At 37.5% G+C, this 20,959-nt stretch overlaps 1 protein-coding gene across 4 annotated transcripts in view; it reads right to left on the bottom strand.

Annotated features, from left to right (window-relative positions):
• Positions 1 to 20,959, bottom strand: part of ADCY2 (adenylate cyclase 2) — a 229,022-nt gene that overhangs the window by 109,933 nt on the left and 98,130 nt on the right. For all 4 annotated transcript variants that reach the window (XR_008464925.1, XM_054192034.1, XM_054192035.1 and 1 more), the window contains exon 4: positions 11,837 to 11,986. Coding sequence is in view for 3 of the 4 variants with exons in the window: in XM_054192034.1 (XP_054048009.1) it covers positions 11,837 to 11,986 (150 nt within the window). In the remaining variant the exon portion in view is untranslated. The remainder of the gene's footprint in view (positions 1 to 11,836; positions 11,987 to 20,959) is intronic.

Genomic DNA, 20,959 nt, shown 5'->3' with positions numbered 1-20,959 from the left:
TCTTTAATGAGAGGACATTTGTTGACAATAAGGACAACTGTTTATGTGACAATTAAGTTTTATACAACATATGATTTAATGTTATTCAACATTCTGGTTAAAAAAATTAGCACAGAAGCACAGATTGGATGGTTCACAATCCAACTTCCTGGCAGACTTTAAGATGCCGTTTACTGAGAAACATATTTTTATGTTGAGTATTTTGAGTAGAATGTCTAAGGCATCCCAGGTTTCCTTAAAGTCATTTGATAATCTGGAAGAATAAATACATTTAATGCTTTTAACAAAAAAAGTATTTGCCTCAGGGTGCATATTCTTTGAGAGCTGTTGTCCATAACCATGCTGTAGGTACATATATGCCCAAGCACCTGAGGTTGGACGTACACCTTTTAGCTCTAACAGCAGTAGCATCAGCATGCCCATACCACCTCCCCTTGCCCCCAACGCCCCCTATAAATTGAGTACATTCCTCTGAATCTGAAAGATTCTTTATTTAAAAGAAAAACAAAATATAACAAAACAAAACGTGTCTCTGAGAATCAGCGAGGCACGCAGGTTGTGAACACCATTCAGGACAACACAGTTCACAGAACCTCTACTTACTAGTAGTTTTCCTTTCTCATTTGAGTAAGCAGCCACATAAACAATTCTAACCAATGCCTCAAATATAAAGGGGTTGCCTGAAAAGAAGCCTGGTGGCCTACAGGAAGACTGTCACATTCCTAACGCTGTCTTTGAGTACAAGCTGCTGAATCCAATCACCTTTCCAAAGGGAAGGAGAGGTGTTTTCCTTATAAAGGAAAACCCAAGTGAGTTTTCTCAAAAATCATGCTATATTTAGAAGACAAAGACATTTCAATACCCACTACAAAGAGTTAGCTCTGCTGAAGATGAATGTCATCTGTGAAATAAAGCCACCAAAAATGGAACACTAGGCAGAACTTCACATCACTTAAAACCCCAAAACTGTCAGGTTCCAGATCATGAGATGCAGAGTTCCCTTCAGTTCCTTCATAAGGAGATCTAGTCCAATGCCAAGTTTCACAACAGTGTGCAGAAACAGATGAAGAAAGTCCTGAAATCAGCTGCCTTGTTTGTGCTGGGACAATTAAAATTATCTTAGATGTGTCTTGCACGGTACTCTTGGGTTGACATGAGCAAAAAAGTAAACATCAGCTAGTCCATCAGGGCTCGCTTTGGAGCAAGGAACAACCAGGAGATGAAAGAGAGTTGTGTGTCTAGCGTGACAACATTACGCTGTAGAACCATGTTAGCCACTGTTTGATAGGTATTAAAGTATTCCCATGTCTCCTTCTGTCTTTGGCTTTCCTTGAATGACCTGTGACCTCCCAAAATTGGGGTAGACTCACCAAAGCTAGGAGGAAGCCTTTTGTGGCTGAAATTTGGCAAGGCTAAAAGGAGGGAATAGTGGTGGAGGAACACCTTCCCTGTTAATCTCCCAGGAGATTGAATCCTTGCCTGAGATCCACAAAACGGTTTTGAAGATATTTGTTTCTTCTGTCCAGATCTGATGTGTCCAAGAAATAGTTTAAGTACAATTAATTTGAAGACAAGCTGATGAAGCAGCATACAAGAAACATTAGTCTCCCTAACTGTCATTGAGCAGCAAGGGTAGGCTGTTCTGCAAGGGAAAGCAAGTTGGAGGCCAAGAGTCAGAGGACTCCCCAAGAGTTGGGGGCCCAGAGGGAGGACTAAAGATCTCACCAACAAAGAACTACGAAGTTGTGTTAGCAAGTCAGGGTGAGGATCATGTGAGGTTTAGTGGTGGACTTGGCACTGTTAGGTTTACAGTTGGACTTGAACTTAAAGGTCAACCTAAATGATTCTATGACTCTATGATCACCTCTGGAGACTGTAACCGGGTAATCCAGTGATCTCTAGTCAAGTATATTGTACAGGTAGGTTTGAGGTCAAGCCATAAAGTCAAGGCTGTGGGTCAGGGTCCAGATCAACAAGTTAAGATAGCACAGGCATGACTGCAGTGCAGCTGCAATATAGCTTAGGTGGGGACCAAGCGTGAGAGCCTCAGGAAAAAAGAAACTCCTTGAGGGAAGAAGTGAGGACCCTGCTCTAACTTCTTACAGCTTTCTTCATAACAGTTCTTATTAGCAAGCTGGCCTTGCACACAACCATATGAGATCCTAGAAGGTAGCAGAGTGAGCTTCTAAACTTGACATCTACCACTTGGTATGTGCTTTTTGTTGAAAGCATCTGGGAATAGTATATTTTCTAGAGTTATCTCTTTTTTCCTAGGGGTGTTTCCTACAGTCTGAAGCCCTTCAGATCAAGGGAAATGTTAAATGGAGATCAGGGTTTAGAGGGAAGATGAAAGAAAGATAATATCGTAAAAAGAGAAAGGTAACTGATTGTCGATGTAAAAAAGTTAGAAACAATACCCAACTAGGCCACTGTCAAAGATATGAACTTCCAGGAAAACGTCCCAATTTAGCCAGATTGCTGAGAAGACCTTAAGACAGTGAGCACATCTGTCCCCTTATAGCCTGTGCACAATAGACCAAAGAGGAAGAATACAGTGGCATATAGGGTTAAAATGTCCCCATCTTAAATTGTTTAGCACATGTGCACTGCCAATATGAATGTTTATATGGATAAACACTTGAAGAACAAAAACCAGTTAGAAGTGACAGAAAGAATCACAGGATTATTAGCAATGTTAGAAAAATACAGGACTATTTGTGAGCAGCATTACAGAATGTATTTAAAATACCCAAAGGAAATTAATTCAGAATCAAAACACCTATTCACAATATGGAAGCCTGTATGCTGGAAAGCAGTAATTCTGGAAAGAATATAGAGTTCATGGCACTTAACCTAATGAGCAGGATCTCCCAGCATGATGCTGCTGCTAACAAGGCCCATGTGACCTATAGGCTTGTAAAAAGACTTCTTTATGGATCTCTACCTCTTTATAGTATATGCACTGAGAGCATTATTGAGAACAGGGCATTCAGATATGCCTGCTAAAAAAATTATATAGGAAATCATGAATGAATTCAGTAAAATGTCAGAAGAATTATCAGATGCCTAGAAAATCTTCATTACAGAGAGCCATTTAAGATGTTCAAGCTGCTTTTCAATATTGTGAAGATGTTTATGACATGACTGAGCAATTCTGTGTATAAAAAAAAATTGGAACCTCTGGGTTATCAAAATCTATGCATATTTTCTGTAGGATTATATCCTGTAATCCCTCCTTGTAGAGAATATTTTTTAATGTAGAGAGCTGAAAAAGACATAGCAAGTATAGTAAGGACAAAGGGATCTAGTTAAATTTAAATTTTTAACTGGAAATAAAATGGCAATTTAAATTATTAATTTAACAATTAATTATGGGAATAATGAAAAATTGAAAACTTTGGACTCGCTGTCAAAAGGCATTCTCTAAGAAGAACTACATTTTAGCTATTAATTTTAGGTTTTGTGATGTGGCTGACAGAATCGCAGGTGGCATGACAAAAATTAACATTTGCCTGCCAGCTGTATATTTCATCAGAATTATTAGGATATCTATGAAAATGTGGCAATTAGTATCTGCTTAAACTACACATTTCACTCTTAAAACAAAGCAGCATGACTCATTGGTTTATCTGAGGATGTTCGATCTAATAAATTACTGCAGATCAACACACAGAGAAGCAGCTGAAATCCCATCTACTTCACTGCAAAATGGTAAATGACCTTTTCTCTCTATGAAGGTAGGAAAAAGCATTACATGCAAGAGTTTGCAGTGTCTCTATTGACCTGTGCAGCAGATACTTGCACAAGGCATTTGCTAAGCCATTAATTTCAAAATAGTGGACGAGATGAGTGTCTTCATGTAGATAACTAGACTTCCAATAATGGCATCTCTCCTGCTAACAATGAAATAGACATTCACTGGGGTGAAAGGCACAGTTTATAACACTTCAAAACATGACAAGCCTTACTCCTACATAAAGGATCTCTCATAGCTCCTAAAAACAATTTAGCAGAGTGAAAATTGGAAAATAGCTTAAGAAAAGTGGTCTTCTGTCAACAGTGTTTCTCTACAAATTTCAAGGTCATTTCTCATATCTCTGAAAAAGCACTGAAATGGCAGTATCCCACACCTGATGGGCTTCTGGAGTTTTCCAAAGGGGTAAATCGAAAAGCTGCAGACAAAGAGGGCTAATGAACCACCCTTCTTCACGACTCCATCTCTATGGGGCAGAAGCTCCTAAGCAACTTCTGAAATAGTGAAGTATCAATGAAAGAATAACTTCAGGACTTTAAACAAGATTTGGATGCTAATGCAGTATGTGATCCACTTGCAGGCAAGGAACTGAATATCTTTTTTTACTTTACAAAAGCACTGGTCTGCAAGACTCTCTGCTGCCTATCACTACCCTTGGTATTGTTTTTTGATCTACAGGTCTTGGTCATGACAAAAGCCTGGAGTATCTGCTCTGTCAACACGTGCTGGGCAAAGAATGTTCTGAAAAAATTTTATAAAGTAAAGGTGTACGTGCCACAGTGATTTTTTAAAAGAAATCTTTTAAAACCACTTATCCACATTAGATTAGGGACAAAGAATACAGAAACATAAAATTGAAAATAATTTACTTAAAGCTACTTTCCCTAGTTCCTCTTCTGCTAAATCAGGCTTCCTACTTTGTTGTAGAATGCTAATGCTAAATTTCACATGTAGCTTATGTCTTTCACACGTAGTATTACACCATAATCGCCACTAACGTTAATTAAAAACATTATCGGGGGTCATAAATAGAAATAACAGTACTAAATAGCTACTGTATGATGAGAAAGACAGCTGAGACTGAAAAAGCAGACAGTTATCATAAATATTGTATGGTCTATTTTCACCAGCAAGTAACTGATGTACGATGTAAAATTACTATGTTATTAGCCATATGAAATTTAGAAGTGAAATGTGCTTTCTAAAACGTGACACAGCTCAAAACCTAAACTAAGAAAGCTGGACTATCAAACATTAGTGCCCAAAGCAAGTTCTTATATTCACATTTTGGACCCTTTACAAGTGACCTACTTTTTGTCAACAGTCTACACTAAATGTTTCTGTATCCAGATTGTTGTACAATACTGTCAATTTTAAATCTATCAATATGTACCAATTTGCTATTTGAAAATGCCATTTAAGTGAAATGACTCAGCATGAAAATAATAAAGCAGCAATTCTAAAATGTAGAATCAATAGAAGTACTTCTAAGACTTCAGGTAGGAAACAGAAACCTTTTTAGCTGTTTCTTGAAATCAAGGATTTAGATTTTTATTGAAATATTGAACCTTGTGATCAAATTAGTGTGGACTCTTAAATAGATATCAAAAAATATTCTTCTCATTGTAATGTTATCGTGTTTACATAATCCATTTCAACTTCTTCAGTGACTGGGCAACCTGAACATAATGAAGTGACAAAGGGTACCTATGTAATTTTCAAATCATTCAGCTTTTGGTAATAAGCATACACTCCTCTTGCAAAATTACTATCATTCTCATCAATAAGTTAGACAAAAAATGGCTACATTATTTCTAGTGTTACATTTCTGTAAGCAAAGAGTCAGTATTAGAAACTTGGAAGAATTTCAGTAGTACCTGATAGGATTTTTTGTTGATCTAAAAAACATTCATTTGCCATTATAGGACATGATTCAAGGGGACACTTACCTTTTCATTTCTCTCTATCTGAAGACACAGTATTGCTGTATTTCACAGCACTGTGCTATAGGAAAGACATTAAAGAAAGCTAGAGACTCACTGAAAGATTCGGGTTGGAAGGGGCCTCTGGAGATCCGTAGTCCAATATCTTGTTCCAAACAGGGCTAACTTCAAAACTAGATTAAGGGCCTCTTAGGGCCTCTGTAGCCAAAAAAAAAATACGATTTTTACTGTAACATCACAAGCTCTATATTCAACGCAGGATCTCCAGACTTCTCTTGGCCTAATTTTCAGTCATGGCAGCAATTGCCTGGTGGCCATGTGCCTGTGGCCACCCTGCACTGGTATTTCTTTAACTGACCAGTGGTGAACTACCTATAGACCTGGGGTCTTCACTGCCAAGCCTGTGCCTAATCATCGCATGTCTGTATTCCTCTGCACTTCATGCTGTGCCTCCACTTCTTAAGGCTTCCACTATGACTCCAGGTCTGTATTTTTCCACATTATGTTACAGTTGTAAATATCTCATTCTTCACAGAATAGTTGTTCTTTACTATTGTCTATGTAATAACTATAGTTGTACCATGCCATAAGAAAAGTAAAATGAATTAGCTATAGACACCTTGTCATTAGAAAAATTGGTGTTACAGCTAAATAAGTAAAAACAAAGCCCCAAGGTGGTCAAAAAAATTCAACCAGCCTTAACCTTGCGGCCGTGCAAACTCAGTACAAAGCACATGGCAATGGCAGTACTGTATTATGGGGCTACATGGTTACAGAACACTGAAGATAATACCAGAGAAAAAGGGCATACACTAGATTTTCTGCTAAACAGTTTTAGCTGTAGTTATGCTTTTCTTGTTAATTAGATAATATGGACTATGACTGTTATTATTATTGCAACTGAAATACTACTAGTAATTGCTTGTTGTATTTTCATTAGATTATTAAGACTTTAATTAGACTAAGAATAGATTCTGAGCTCGGTATTTATAGTGTGTTCCCTTTTGCCCACAACGAGAGTTGAAGCATAACAACTTGTCCAGTTGAATCTTGAAAATCTCCCTGCACGCAAATTCCACCATGTCTCCTGGCAGCTTAATTCCCCTCTTAGGGAAGAATAGTTTACCCCCCGTGCCATCCAGGATTTGCCCTGTCGCAACTCGTGCCTATTGCCTCTCAGTTTTTCACTGTGTGCCTTTGAGAAAAATCTAACCACAGCTTCTCTCTAAGCTTCTTCACACAGTAAGTGAATGTTAGGTGTCACCCCCAAGTCTTTTCTTCTGCAGACTAAATCCTGAGTTTCCTGAGTCTCATCATCTGCCATGGGTTCCAGTCCCCTAATTACCCCTGTAGCCCTTTGGCAGACTCTCTCCAGTTTCTGTTTGCATACTCTACCTGCATGGTCTACCGTGCAGAACTTGGCACTTAAGTTCTTCCTCAAAATAGGCTTTAATTTTGGTAATGAAAGAAATGCTGGTAGATTAACAGAAAAGATTGACACCTCACCCATGTCTATGTGTAGAAACACACCTGGAGTAGAAAATAGATTCTAAAATTTAAAAGATCAAAACTAGTTTTTGTTTTTTCCTACTTACTAGCCTTGAAGCTATTTGCAAAAAAATGGAAAATGAGGAAGCCCTCAGAAAAACTATCCTACATTCATGAAAATTTTAGTAGGTTACATTTTAAAATGCATTAATTGAACTTACAGGAATGCACATTTTATATATTTGTTCCAAATAATACATTTCAAATGTTTCTGTTCTTTACTAACAGCCTCAAGTCTCAGAAATGTATGAGTTACAGAAATGTATGTTTGAGATTAATTTAAAAACAATTTTGAAATATTTCAGTTCCTGTAATGAATGGTATTGCTTCACCATGTGTCGGTGAAAAAAATTAAAATCCCACTCAATGATTTGAAACCTCATTCATTTTCATCTGCTACCTGAGTGTTGTTTCTAAAACCGTCATTATACTGCCTCCTTTTCAAAGACAGCCTTTTAGAGAACCCACTGAACACCAACTCCTTACAAACACCTCCCTGCGATGTTGTAAGAATTTCTCGGTGTATATTCCTATGTCTCATGATGCAAAGCACCAGAAGAGAGAGAGAAGAGCAATTATGCTAACTGCTTGTCAGCATTAAGATCTTGCACTCAGCCTTAGTGAGTCATTACCCCTACAAACTGTCAGCCAGGCTGTATCAGTGAGACAAATAACATTGTGAGAGGCTATTTTAAATGTATATCTTGAAATAAGGCTGCAAATTAATAGAGTCAGAATAGTTTCACGTTTCTCTTTTATATGCACTGAAAAGATAGAAAAGCTGTGTGAGAAACACCAAAGTAGGCATTGAAAATACTGCCTTTTACCACTGGAGTTTGACTCTTGCAACAAAGTACATTAATGGAAATAAAATCCAGAGTGACCAGTGCTATCAAACACAGCTCTATGAAACCGCACTTCATGAAGGGGTGGTTTGTAATACACACAAACATCTACACCCACAGGCCAACACACATTACCTAGTGCAAACCCAAGCCAAGCCTAAGCATGACTCCTATGCAATAAACCGTATGAAATTATAAAGGTCCTGGGGGCACTGACTGGCTCTCCTGGCCCTGACCAACCTCACCTGGGCTTCCACCCTCAGCCCCTGCCCATGGCCCAGGAGCCCTGTTTCAGCTCAGCCCCTGCCTGAAACATGCTGTAGGAGCTGGCTGTGGACCCTGTTGATCCTCACCCCTGGACTGACTTCTCAGCTTCAACTCAGACCTGCCTAGCCATTGCTGGACTTGACCCTGAGTAGCGGACTGATCTCCTGGCTTGGCCTCAGACCTGCCTCATCACCACAAACTTGGCTGGTGTTCTGGAGTCTTGCTTGATCCTGGCTGGCAGCAATGGGTTTGCCCAGCTCACGCTGTGCTGTGGGACAGGGCCCTGGCTGGTGAGGTCCCTGCCCTGCTGGGAGGTGTCATCACCCATGGCTTCCCATCCCTTTGGGAGCAGCCAGCCTTTGCTGTGCCCTAACAGAAATGCCCTAACAGAAATACACAGTGGTGTGGGTACACTATGTCTGACGTGTACCTCAGTATATATATGCACACCCCTATTTCATCAGATATTAATGTATGCTAGTCTCATTTGAAAACAATGAATTAGGTGTTTCTCTTGAGTTCTTTGGCATAATTGTTGAGTGGTAATTTAATATAGTTCTCCATTGTTACAATCAAAATGGTATTCTCAAAAAGGCTAGTCAAAGACACACAAAAACACTCAACTGAAAAACAACAGTTGGATACATTTTTATGAGACTACTTTCAAACAAAATAAGAGGAAATCCATGCAAAAATTTGGAACATAAATTGCACATCCTTCAAAAGCAATTATAAAAGACGTGCTATCCATGATCTGGACAAATTTGCAAATTTGATCTGGACCCCTAAGCGTTTAGAAGCACATCCTACGCTCTGCACTTGTATGAAAGTAGCTTCTGTTACTTCTCACTGAAGTAAATTAGATTTTTCTTGTTAAAGAGATGTAGAATCAAGGGTCATGCTACAAGCTTTTACAGGCTAATAAAGGCTTTGATCAAGCTCGATGTTTTTTAAAATGCACCTGCTCCTACTCTTTCAATGTATCCCAATCCTCTAAAAATAGCCAGCAATACATTTGACTTGCTCCCTGAATACTAACAATGTGGATGATCTTCTGTATTAAAAGACAGACTGAAGTACATCTGCTTTTGAACTAAAGTTTGCAAACAAAGAAGTACGTTAACCCTGGGAAAACAAAACGAAACAACTTATCAAATTAATCCTCATTTACCTTTTCACATTTAAGTATCTACTAGTCATAAGTGTGATAACAAGGATGTGCACCTCCTTGTCTTTTTGGTTGGAAAACTGTAACACAGGATAAAGGACATATTATGGGGCTGACAGATATCAATCTATATAAGAAGATCTCATGAGCTAATGGTTCATAGGAAATCAAAAATACCATTAACTTTCATAGAATATTTCAGTTACTTCAGTTTAATGAGACATTGATCCATCTGATATCAATCCAGACCTGCAATACACTATTTAGAGCTGTGTAGGTGTCTTAACTAATTTGATACTTATTTCTATCAAAACACAAATATGACAGCACATACTCTTATATACAAATAACAAATTATGTACAATGTCCTTCGTTATTCTATAACAACACAATTTATCAATGAAAGATGGCTGTTGCTGCTTTCCATCTTGCTGGGCTCCAGCATATTAGAAACACAACTACAAACCACAAAGAGGAACCATCTGGCACAGAATTCCAGATATTTTTGCTTCTCTCTGTTGTCAGGTTCTCAGTCATTTTTGGAAGACCTTCAGAAGTACCGGGAAACCAAAACTACTTATTTCTTTCCATAGAAATTAGTAGTGCTTAACAAATGATACACATTTACAGAAACCACCAGTTTCTATTCTAACTACTGACTTCTACGAGCAGCCTCCTTACCACTTTGAGTTCACCTACTAACAGTGTCCAGTAACACACCTTCCTGATTCTGGCAGATACACCGATGCATTTCCCATTGGTAGGAAAAAGCAACCAACAGTAGAAATCTGGTCCCTTACAACTGTGCTCAGGAAGCTAAGAGCTCAGGTCTCTCCTGAATAAGGGAGACCTTGATGCCTGCTATAAATTATGCTGTTTGATTATGGGCTGCATACATCCCTCTGGCAGCTGAGGCCTAAGCAGGGGGAACAGTGTTAACCATCTTCTACAATGTCACCACGAGCCTAGAAACCATCACATCAGTCCCACATCATTGGAGACTGCCCCATCTGGAGTGGCACTGCTTCCATATACCTGGCATTGGCTGCTCTGCATGCACAAGGTGTCTCACCGGAACTAATTTGGAGATACTTTCGCCCATATTCTCAACAGATAGTAAGATGTGCATTGCGTACTATCGGTTATAAAGCCTACTGATTCACTGCACACAGCTCATGGAGGCAGAGGTGGAAACTTATAAGTGACTGCTCTTACACAACCTCCCCTGCAATGGTACCTTATGCAGATCTTGCATCTAACCATCAAAGCCTGCCTTTACCATAAAATGTTCTCCTTAAATGTTCTGCAGCATCTTCAGCCAGTATGCAACCCAAGTGCCCAGCAGAATAAGACTAGCCCTCTGAACACACACCACCTGCTAAAGTCCTGGTATTGACTCTACTTTTTTTTTTTTTTTTTTCCTTTTCAGAAAAAGAAGTGTTGGTGATAGATCTTGAAAACCTTCATTTAAAATGGCTGCAGGTATTTTTGAGGCAGACATGACAGTTAAGGTCACCTGGGACATATAAGGCGTACATCTACATGCACATTTTGTGACAACAGAAACGTGTCAGTGAAGTCTCTATTCTCTGACCCTTATCAGTTCGTAGAATTCTGAGTCTGGTGACCTTCAAAGCAAAACACATCTATCTTCTTTACTACTTGATGAACTAATTTGTATTTCAAATTCTCTTAAATGAAGCACCTATCTGTCAGGATGATAGGCACTGTACAGAACTTGCAAAGAGAAAAAGAACTATATAAAGCAATCAGAGAAGCCTTTTATTCAGCTGCTACAAGAAATGACAGATAGTCTCATTATGCAATTCCCCCAGCTCTTCTTAACATACCTGACCCCAAGAACTATATCACATGATTCATCAGTATTGTAGTTTCAAATATTTTTGAAAAACAGTGCATTAATATCTTCTCACAGTGATTTTGCGGTATTGGTCTTGAGCATGAAGAACCGATGATTCCCAAAGTGCCCATGTGCATCTCACAGCTCATTCAATGAGGATAACAAGAGTATGCAAACACAATCTATACAGCGTTACTAACTTTCTCTAGCATAAAATATTTCATAGAAAAAAATGAAAGAAAACATGTATTCAACAACACAAATAATTATAATAACTTTTTATATTCATATGGCAATTGTGCACAACCCCGTTTAAAAGACTTCGCATATTCCATTAAGTAACTTTCAGTAATCCAGTGTTTTTTGCATTAGCAAACTGGATTTTATAGTGATGAACAGGAAGGCAGTATGAAAACAGCAAAACGGACCCAGTCATGGGTGTGACTTTACCTGTTGCCTCTTCTCAAACTCTAACTTGATACGGGACTTGATGCAGTTGCACGTGTCCTGATACGTCTGCTGCAGTGCAAGTTCCATGAGGTGTTTGTGGTATGCTCCTGCCAAGTTTCCGCAGATAAAAATGATTACATTTGCCAGTATCTAGAGGGTTAAAAAAAAAAAAAAAAAAGAAAGAAGCGTCAGGGAATTTATTTAAATAAATTAACAGAACACCTGTAATGAAAGGTTGCTGAAATTATGTATTTTGCTTGTGTTTCATTTCTAGCAAAAGGTTCACCTTTCCAAAAGCCTTAACAATTAGTGGCAAAATCCCAATCAATATCATTTTCATTTAGGATTAATTAAGAACAATAATGAAAAACATGTTTGTCTATTTAATGGGGTATACATTTCTGAAAAAGAAATTCAGCTCATGTTATACATCCATTGCTGAGTATTCATTAGATGGGATCATGACCTACTGATGTAAAACAATAGCTAAGGCTCCTAATAACAATATCAGAAGCCATGTTATTGCCACTCTTTTGGCAAGACATTTTCTTTTGCAGTGCCCTGTGATTAAGGGGTTAAAAGATTCACCCACATCAACAACCTGAGCTTCATTTTATCTGACCCACTACTATCTGTCAGTTGGCTATAGATATTAACCATGGTGACAGAAAGCAACATTTGAGCAGTGAGATTTGACATCTGTCTACTAGAATATACTTTTCGCTACTACCAAAACACTGCATTTTCCTAAACCACAAAACTTAATCTAGAAAATCTAGGGTCAAACTTACAGCATCAGATACTCAGCGCACACAACACCACATGAACATGAGAAATAAATGCACCTCAATCCAGTTTTATTTGTTAATTTTCTGGGGCATTTCAGAGAAAGCAAAGAGAGGAGAGAGGCAGGCCTCTTCTGTGCTTGAACTCTGAAAAGGACAGAATACTATGTGGTGATGCTAGCACTTGCAACTGTCCTCAATTAATTGCTGCAGAGAGAGACACGTTTACCCACCCTAGCTCACTCAGAGCAGAAGAAACACAGTAGAATAATGAAAGCAATTCTGAATTCAATAAAAAAAAAAGATAATATTAAAAGGTAACGAAGTTGAAATACAGCTGCAATCTGACCAGAGCAGGCCTCTATCTGTAAGGCCCCAGTATATCCCATGGCCTGGATTACAAGTACTACATGATGTTGTAGCATTCGTGGTCTATAAGGGAAAGAGAAGAAAGGAGGCTAAAACTGATCTGATCATGAGGTTTAAGTTAGATTTCCCCAGTTCGTGGTTGGTTTTGGTGTACCTATGTACCAAGCAATCCTTTGTAGACAGCTAGTACTGAAAGAGCAAGAGATGTCAGAAAAAAAAAAAAACAACAAACCAAAACAGACAGTATGCTACAGTGGTTCAGAGAAAAGGGAAAAGTTGTCCTATTAGTAGAAATCTATCTCCTTGAGAGATACATTTTATTCACCAAAAAAATACATGAAGTTTTAATGCTCCTTTTATAGATGCCCACTTCAAAATGCCAGTTTTAAAGAAATGCTTTTATTTTCCTCACAGATTATAACATCATTACAGACAATACCTTTTCCTCCATCTGTGACATGTCTGACATCTCACTTCTCATTGATCCACAAAGCTAAAAGCAGGAACTATACACCTTTGCCACAAAAAAGGATTGGTGTTTTCAATTTCATAAAACTTTTCTTTCCTTCCCTAAAACTTTAAGATCATTGCATTATGATGTTTCAAAAAGCAACATTTGAGCTCTTAAAATTCTCTAAAATACATAAATATAAAAATGAGAGAAATCTACATTTCTCATTTTCTCTAAAGAACCTCTAAGTAGAGGGATAAGAAATTCTTTAAATTAAAACATTTCACAACTCCCAATAATTTAAAAAAACATAAGAGATCATGGTGTACAGAAAAACATTTGAACTCAAAATATTTCTTTGTAAATCACAACTGCTTGTTTCTGCTTTGTTGTCAGCAATGTCATGGTACTCTTAGCAGACATGGATTAGTAAACAAAGATCCTGTGTGAGAGATTACGGTGCAGGGGTAGGGTGTTCCAACTGACAGTCACCGCTGGTTTTTAAAATGAAATTATGACATCAGAAGAAATGGCTGAAAATAAAGATTGCTGGGCATAGAAAATTCTCAGATATATATGCAGTGTGAAGGTGCAGTAACAAAATGAACACTGATTTGAACTGAAATCAACAGTGTGCTGTCGTAATCTCTATGCATGGATCATTGTTGAAAAGCCACACACAAACTTAATAAATGTACTGTCCAGCTACACAAAGTTACAGAGTATTTAAAGCAAAACTTCAGGAATATAACCAAGCAAAATGAAAAAAAAAGTACACTGTGATAGGTAGATGGAGGAGTAAATTATAAGTATCACCTTCACAACCGTAGAAAAACAGATTACAGTTTTACGACTGAACTAGCTGAAGTGAGAAAATAGCTGGAAACAAGTGACTGACAGGCAAGGAAGCTAATTAACCAGGCTTTTCAGATTCTCAATGGGGTAATTCAGCCCACATGAAGCTCTGTACTGGCTTCCAGTACCTGAATTAGGCTGTTCAAAGACAACTGATATCTCAGCCATTGCCGTACTTAGTGTAGACGTAACACGTATGTGTACAAGTGAATATGTAGACAGAAGCTGTGTTCAAAACATTGATAATTCTTTTGGCTAGCATGGAGTTCATTCAGAAATGTGCCACTAGGGTATTAACTTATGAAAAAAAAATTCCAAGAAACAGATGAACTGGTTTCTAGATCAGACCAACAGATTTTTTTTGCCTGTATGTAGTCTGTCTTGAATGGATATTTCTGTATTTGCCACTGAAGAGTTATTGAGTGAAATACATATTTTCAATAGACTTGTTCAATGGAAAATGCAATTAACATTACTAAACAAAATAAACAACATATATTACTTCTTGCTGAGTATCTCTCTTCTCCTAAGTCTTGCATTTTCTTCTGAACTGCAGTTCAAGATATGAGCTGGAGACAAGCTCCATCCCAGGTTTGCTGTAAAGTCTCACAGGCACTCTCCTAGAAGGAACAGGTTCAAAGTTTTCCTCAGTCCAAATAAATTAACTGAGCTTCCCACTTCCTAAGCAAGTAATTCTAATCAGTACTTAATTGTACAAAAAGTTCCTCCTGTTCAGGCACCTGCTCTGAGAAGAGCCCACGCTGTGAATCCTACCTGGACCGAAGCACTTGGAATGAAATCCTGAGTCAGGCCAGTCTTCGACCCTGTTATTTCTCTAGGCTAGGACTCTGCAGCTCTTTCTCTTTTCCTCCTCTTTTTCCTCCCCACCCCTGCCTCCCTCCCCCCTCAAAGAATGTTGGATAACAAGAGAAGAGGCGGCAGTTCTTCTGGTAAGAAACTCTACATCTTGCCGCGGGAGCTCTGATCAACTATGCAGTTAAAACTGTAGCTAAGAACCTCTATAAGGGAATTAAGGGGCACCTGAATAGACTACACAACACGGTTAGGTCTTCTGCAAAGGAGGACAAGCCTGAGCTGTGGATAAGGGTATAACTAATGATGGTATCTCAACAGCAGAAAAAGACCAGGGTGACCTCAAAGGCAGTGTTGCATGAACCTGGTTCATCTCCTTTACTAACAGATCATGTATGAAAAAAACCCTAAAACCACAATATACGTAAACTCTGCTAAGCTCCCACTCAATTCACCATGTGGAGAAACTGAGTCATACAGCAGAAGTTCTAATCACTCTGTACTGTCAGTGGACAGGCAAGTCCATCTCCTGGGCCATCTGCACCCTTTAGATATATTCATTATGTGTGCACTGTCGTGAAGTTTCTGCTTAATCAATGAATAAATTCAATGTCTACAAAAGGTGAACTAAATATGAGTCAAAAATTAATGCAAGGAACATCAAGACAACATTAGGAAGTATCTCTAGGTACTCCAAGTATCACCTTGTACCTCTAATTACTTAAGCAACATCATGATGCCTGATCTCTCTTCCATCTCTCTTGACCTACAGAAAACTGTATGCACTTCCAGGCAATAGGGCATTTTCTAAATTGTATTTTTACATTCAAGCACAGGTATTTTTCAGTAACAGTGAATATAAAGTAATCTGATGTCTAGTGCTTAACTATCAAAAGAGACTGTATTTAAAAGCAAATGAAGACAAAGTTAAGTAGCTATGACTAATTTCTCAAGAGAGTACTAGAGTTCACTGAGTTGCTCAAAAAAATGTAGTGTATTATACAGAATACACAGTAATGGTGCATCTTCCGAGTTCAACTGATGAAAGCTGCCTGCAAAGGTGTATGTATACAAGGAAGTACTATGCTTAGAAAAATAAAACAATTATAATATAGGCTGCTGATTCTGAACTGCAGCATAAGTAATTTGTTAAGTATCTTAGTAAATGTTCAAATGTAAGATATAAAAATCAGCATTCTCTACAGTATCCCTACATGGAAAGCCTCTAGTATATGAGTTATTTTGTCACATTCTTCCCTCTTAGATCCTTCCTGCAGTACTTGCATTAACAGAATTTTTACCAACCCCCACCTGAACACAAACAGTAACTTTTTTAATAGTTAGATTCCACTTTCATTCTGGGTAAGAAAGCTGAGGAAATGGAAGCTGAGGGGTGGGCAAGAAAGGCTATAATTTATAATGTCTGCATGGAAATTAATGGGAGAAAAAAAGAATTCTTGTGTCACTGCCAAGGTGCAAATTCTTTAACTCTGCAAAGATGAATAGTCTCTCTCCCCATTTGATCTTTCATTTGATTGCTTGTGGTGTTACTAGCCAAGCTAGGGAATGACTCTGTACATTTTTGGAACCTGTACAGTTTTAGACTCCTACAAAATTCAGCTAGGAAGAACAACACTGGGTAAAGTTAAAAGAAACTGAAAAGGAACATTTAAAAAAGGAAATGCTTAGCCACCATGTAAATGAGTCATTCACATGGTCACCATGTACTATGCCAAATACCATTTTTTTAGTATATGTGTTCAGAAAGTTTTCCAGCTATTCCATGAAATACTGTAGACTATGGATCTCTGGCCAGTCGTACAATACTGATATGTTTTCTTTCACATTTACAGACCTATGGAAGTCTAAAGTCAAGAGTTCAAACATTTTAATAGAGTTCAGTGTCAGCAATATCTATAGCTATGTGATAGGTAACGAGAAGGATGACAGAATTGAGAACAGGAGACAGTTTGCCCATATGGCAACTACTGTTTCAAAAACAAGCAGTCTGGGGAGTAGCAAAATTCACGAAGTCCAGATTCCTATGGATTTGTATCCTTTTGCCCATTTATTTCCTCACACTTCCAACTCCTCAAACAGGCCAAAGATCATTATAGATATAGCAGTAAAACTAGTGACCAAGTGGTGCCTGGTCCACCAGCTGCTATCACACAGTGTAACCACTGGCCTTTTCCTATATTTGTCTTAGTGAGATCACTAAGTTGGGGTGTCTTTCCTGAAAGCTCCTGTCTTTCATAGAGGAACGTCGCAATCTTTTGGATTTCTATTTCTGTTTCAGAGCTGATGGTAAGAGTTCATGAATAAAAGTTATTTGGGTACAGAATATGACAGGTTGAAGGACAGACAGGATACGGGCAACTGCAGACTTACTTACTTCCTTAGGAATTAAGAGTAAAAATCAATTCCTTTAATTACAGAAACATTGTATTTAATACTGTAAAAGGTACTTAAATCCTCAAATACTCATGAAGGCCACAATAAGAACATACTACACATGAAAAGAAGTAACAGGAAACTCCGGTATCCTCAAACCCTTTGTCAATATGCAGAATCTCAAATGTTTTTTCAGAAAGTTAAGTAAGTAGAAAAACAAATTGAAATTTTGCAAGAAATGACTCAATTAAAAAAAGAAAAGGAAGAAAAAACCCAACAACCTAAGGTTTACCTGAAATAACTGAGACTCAACAACTGAAGAAAAAAAAAAAAAAAAAAAAAAAAAAGAGAAGAGTTTCAATTACTCATTCTTCCAGACATCAGCAAACTGCTCTGTATTTTCAGTGCTAAAAAAAACTTAGTAAAAATTCCCTTTGTGGAAGGGGAATTGGTGTAATTTTACAAGCCAGGAAGTTGTGACACTGTCTTCTAATTTGTATGTGTAATGCTCTTCGTAGCTTTTGCAATCAGAGCATGGTGGATACCAGCAGGATATTCCTTTTCTGTTGTATTTATGGTATTTGATGTGATTTTCTTTTTATCATGATTATAGATTGAAGTTTCTTATAGCTCCAGGCTGTTCTGTGGAATGACTGGATTTATTTTATTCAGCTCTGCGCATACACAGAGCCTATCTATATGCCAGTGTAGATGAAAACAGATCATAAACTGTAAGCTCTTGAATCAAACCCAGGAAAAATACACTAGAAACAAGAATCAGAGTTATGGTCCCTTTAGGTCACTTTGTGTAATATGCATAATCAATATCATTGACTCTAATTAATGACTCTTCATATTTTGAATCTAAAATATTTTTTTTTGCCAGAGGGGAACTCATACTCGCTTCGTTCAGAAGGAACCAGCCAGCCACGCCACTCCACTCCCCTTCCTGCTACATAGAGGTCTTTTTGTGTTCACGTGTGCCTTTGGGGTAATTCTTTTTCTTTACTACTAAAACTGCTCAAACACATTTGAATATAAAATTAATTGAAACAAACTAACAAAAACAAAAATTCAAACCTATTCAGATATATATTTAGGCAAAACTAACAGTAACTTTGGCTTTGGTTTGAATTTTGGAAGCAGAATCTGTAAACAGCTGATGCTCTCATCTATCTTTAAAAGACGGATTCATTTCTAGGTCCTAGAGTCAATATGGGAATAAGTACTAGCATCCTATAATAAAAAAAAAAAAAAGGGGGCATTTAATACCATAACATTTAAACAGTTTTCTTAAAAAAATAAAAATCTATGGCATAATACGTCAGTCTTCCATATATTACAGAAATAGTCCCATGTCTGATTTTTGAGATACACTCAATCTTCCAAGAAATAAATCTGCTTCAATCTTAAAAAAAAAAAAGACAAAAATCTGTAATATAAATATATTTATTTCCAGGATCAGCAATACACTACCAAGTTAAATGTGTAACAGTAGATGTCTCCTTCCTTTCCCTCAGCAGGAGTATTACTATCTCTCCTATACTATCTAATAGTCTTCATGAATTTTATTTAACATATTATATACCTCTAAGCATCTCCTCTTCTGGCAAGTTTTACAGAAATTAATTAATAGGCTCAAAAGCTACCAGGAGAAGGCAGGACAAACAGACAAGTGAACTGATAATCACATACATGCTTTTTATTAATGTACTAGCTTTTGGCATGCCTAACCGGACATGAGATTACCCTCAAAACCATAACGATGATTTCAGCTTTCTTCTCCAATTGCTGTAGTTTATATTGTGTGTAACTGCATTGCATATTACATATGCTACATACTCTCAGTTATCAATATATAAATGAAATTAAAATCAATGGACAGCTTAGCATTACATAAATTACAGTAAAAACATACACCAAATATAAATGTTCTATTGCATTGCAAACTGTTAGCAATTAATATGTATTTTAATCTAATTGATAGATAACAGTAATTAGACATTTTGAAATAACATTTTTTATGATCCCTAACTAAATGAAATAATGATTTATATAAGAATGTTTTTATTAGGTAATATTTTTCTCTATCAATATTCATAATGAACTGCATAACCTTTTTAATAGGAAATATTCCTCAAGTATTTGTTCTGCTTGTCTGATGACTACAACCAACTTTTATCAAGTTCTTTTTTCATAGGTTGCCAGCCTGTGCTAGGAAACAGTGGTCTTTGGCTACATGCTTCACAAAGAATGATATGGAGTGGAAGGGAGACTAACGATAGTGGTGCATAACCAAGGATAGTGATGAACTACAGAATTGGATTATACCAATTCCAGAATGTCCTCAGAGCCAAAGTTTTTTTTATGATAACATTCTTATATGCGTTTGTAATGTTTTTTAAGAACTTGGTTACCATTTTGAACTATATTGAGATCTCCAATCAGCATTTGAGTTAATTCCTAATTGGAAGACATCTAACTGGAAAAATTACTCTTGGAAACCTTAAAATTCAATTTTCTGGTGTCAGGCAAATGCTATCAAGAGTTAGCAAGTCAAGACAAAGAAAGTACTTAATTTGGTTAACATTCAGGAAGGAACAAAGTAAATATTAAAACCTCTTCATGCTGCTGCCTCCAACTTATTCCATCTTTACACAAAAGATGCCGTTTTCTCTCCTTCATGCCTCAAAACTGCCAAGATGTCATTAGTCAGGTTAGGCTTTCTATTCCAAAAATCTCAGTGTGAAGCACGTTGGACAACCTGAATGAGTTTTTTTTCTAAATCACGTTTTGCGGGGATATATTCCGATTAACACCTCAGAAGCACAGTACCTCACATTCATACCACTATTAGTGACAACCCCTATATAGCAGCATGTGGTTATACACTACAGACACCTAAAATACTACACAGGAATAGGCTACTAGGAATACTACTAGGAGTAGGCTATTACTCTCAAACTGACAGCAATGATTAAACAAATGGAGGTACTTGTCCAGGGAAGAGATATTTTCCATGCTTCCACACTTGTTCTATTCTTGAAGTCTGAATGTAAGAACCCACCATTCACTCCCACCTTCTGTTCCTTGTCTCTTAAAGAACTATTTATCCATCCATGGATCTTCCCTCCCAGCTACTCATTTCCCTGAAAAGGCTTAGGCAAAGGACTCTTTTTGGAAGTTCAAGTAGAGCTATCAATTAAATCAGCCTCTCTATTCTTACAGCTTCATTTTTTGCCTCATGAAGACATTGAACTTGCAGATCTACAGTTTCCCTAACCCTTTCTAGAACCTTTTTTTAAAGTTTATTTTCACATTTGCTGCCTTATGGTCTTCAGGAACTAAGGTCTATTTCAGACCAATCTATGTATGCCCTCCTTTCTCCCATCCCTCTGAGAAGGATTTTAATGTGGAAATTTCTGCAGTTTCTTCTTCACTGAACAGGGATATGGA

Source organism: Rissa tridactyla, chromosome 2 (assembly GCF_028500815.1).
Source record: "Rissa tridactyla isolate bRisTri1 chromosome 2, bRisTri1.patW.cur.20221130, whole genome shotgun sequence".
NCBI lineage: Eukaryota > Metazoa > Chordata > Aves > Charadriiformes > Laridae > Rissa > Rissa tridactyla.
This window is presented reverse-complemented; position numbering and strand designations above follow the sequence as displayed.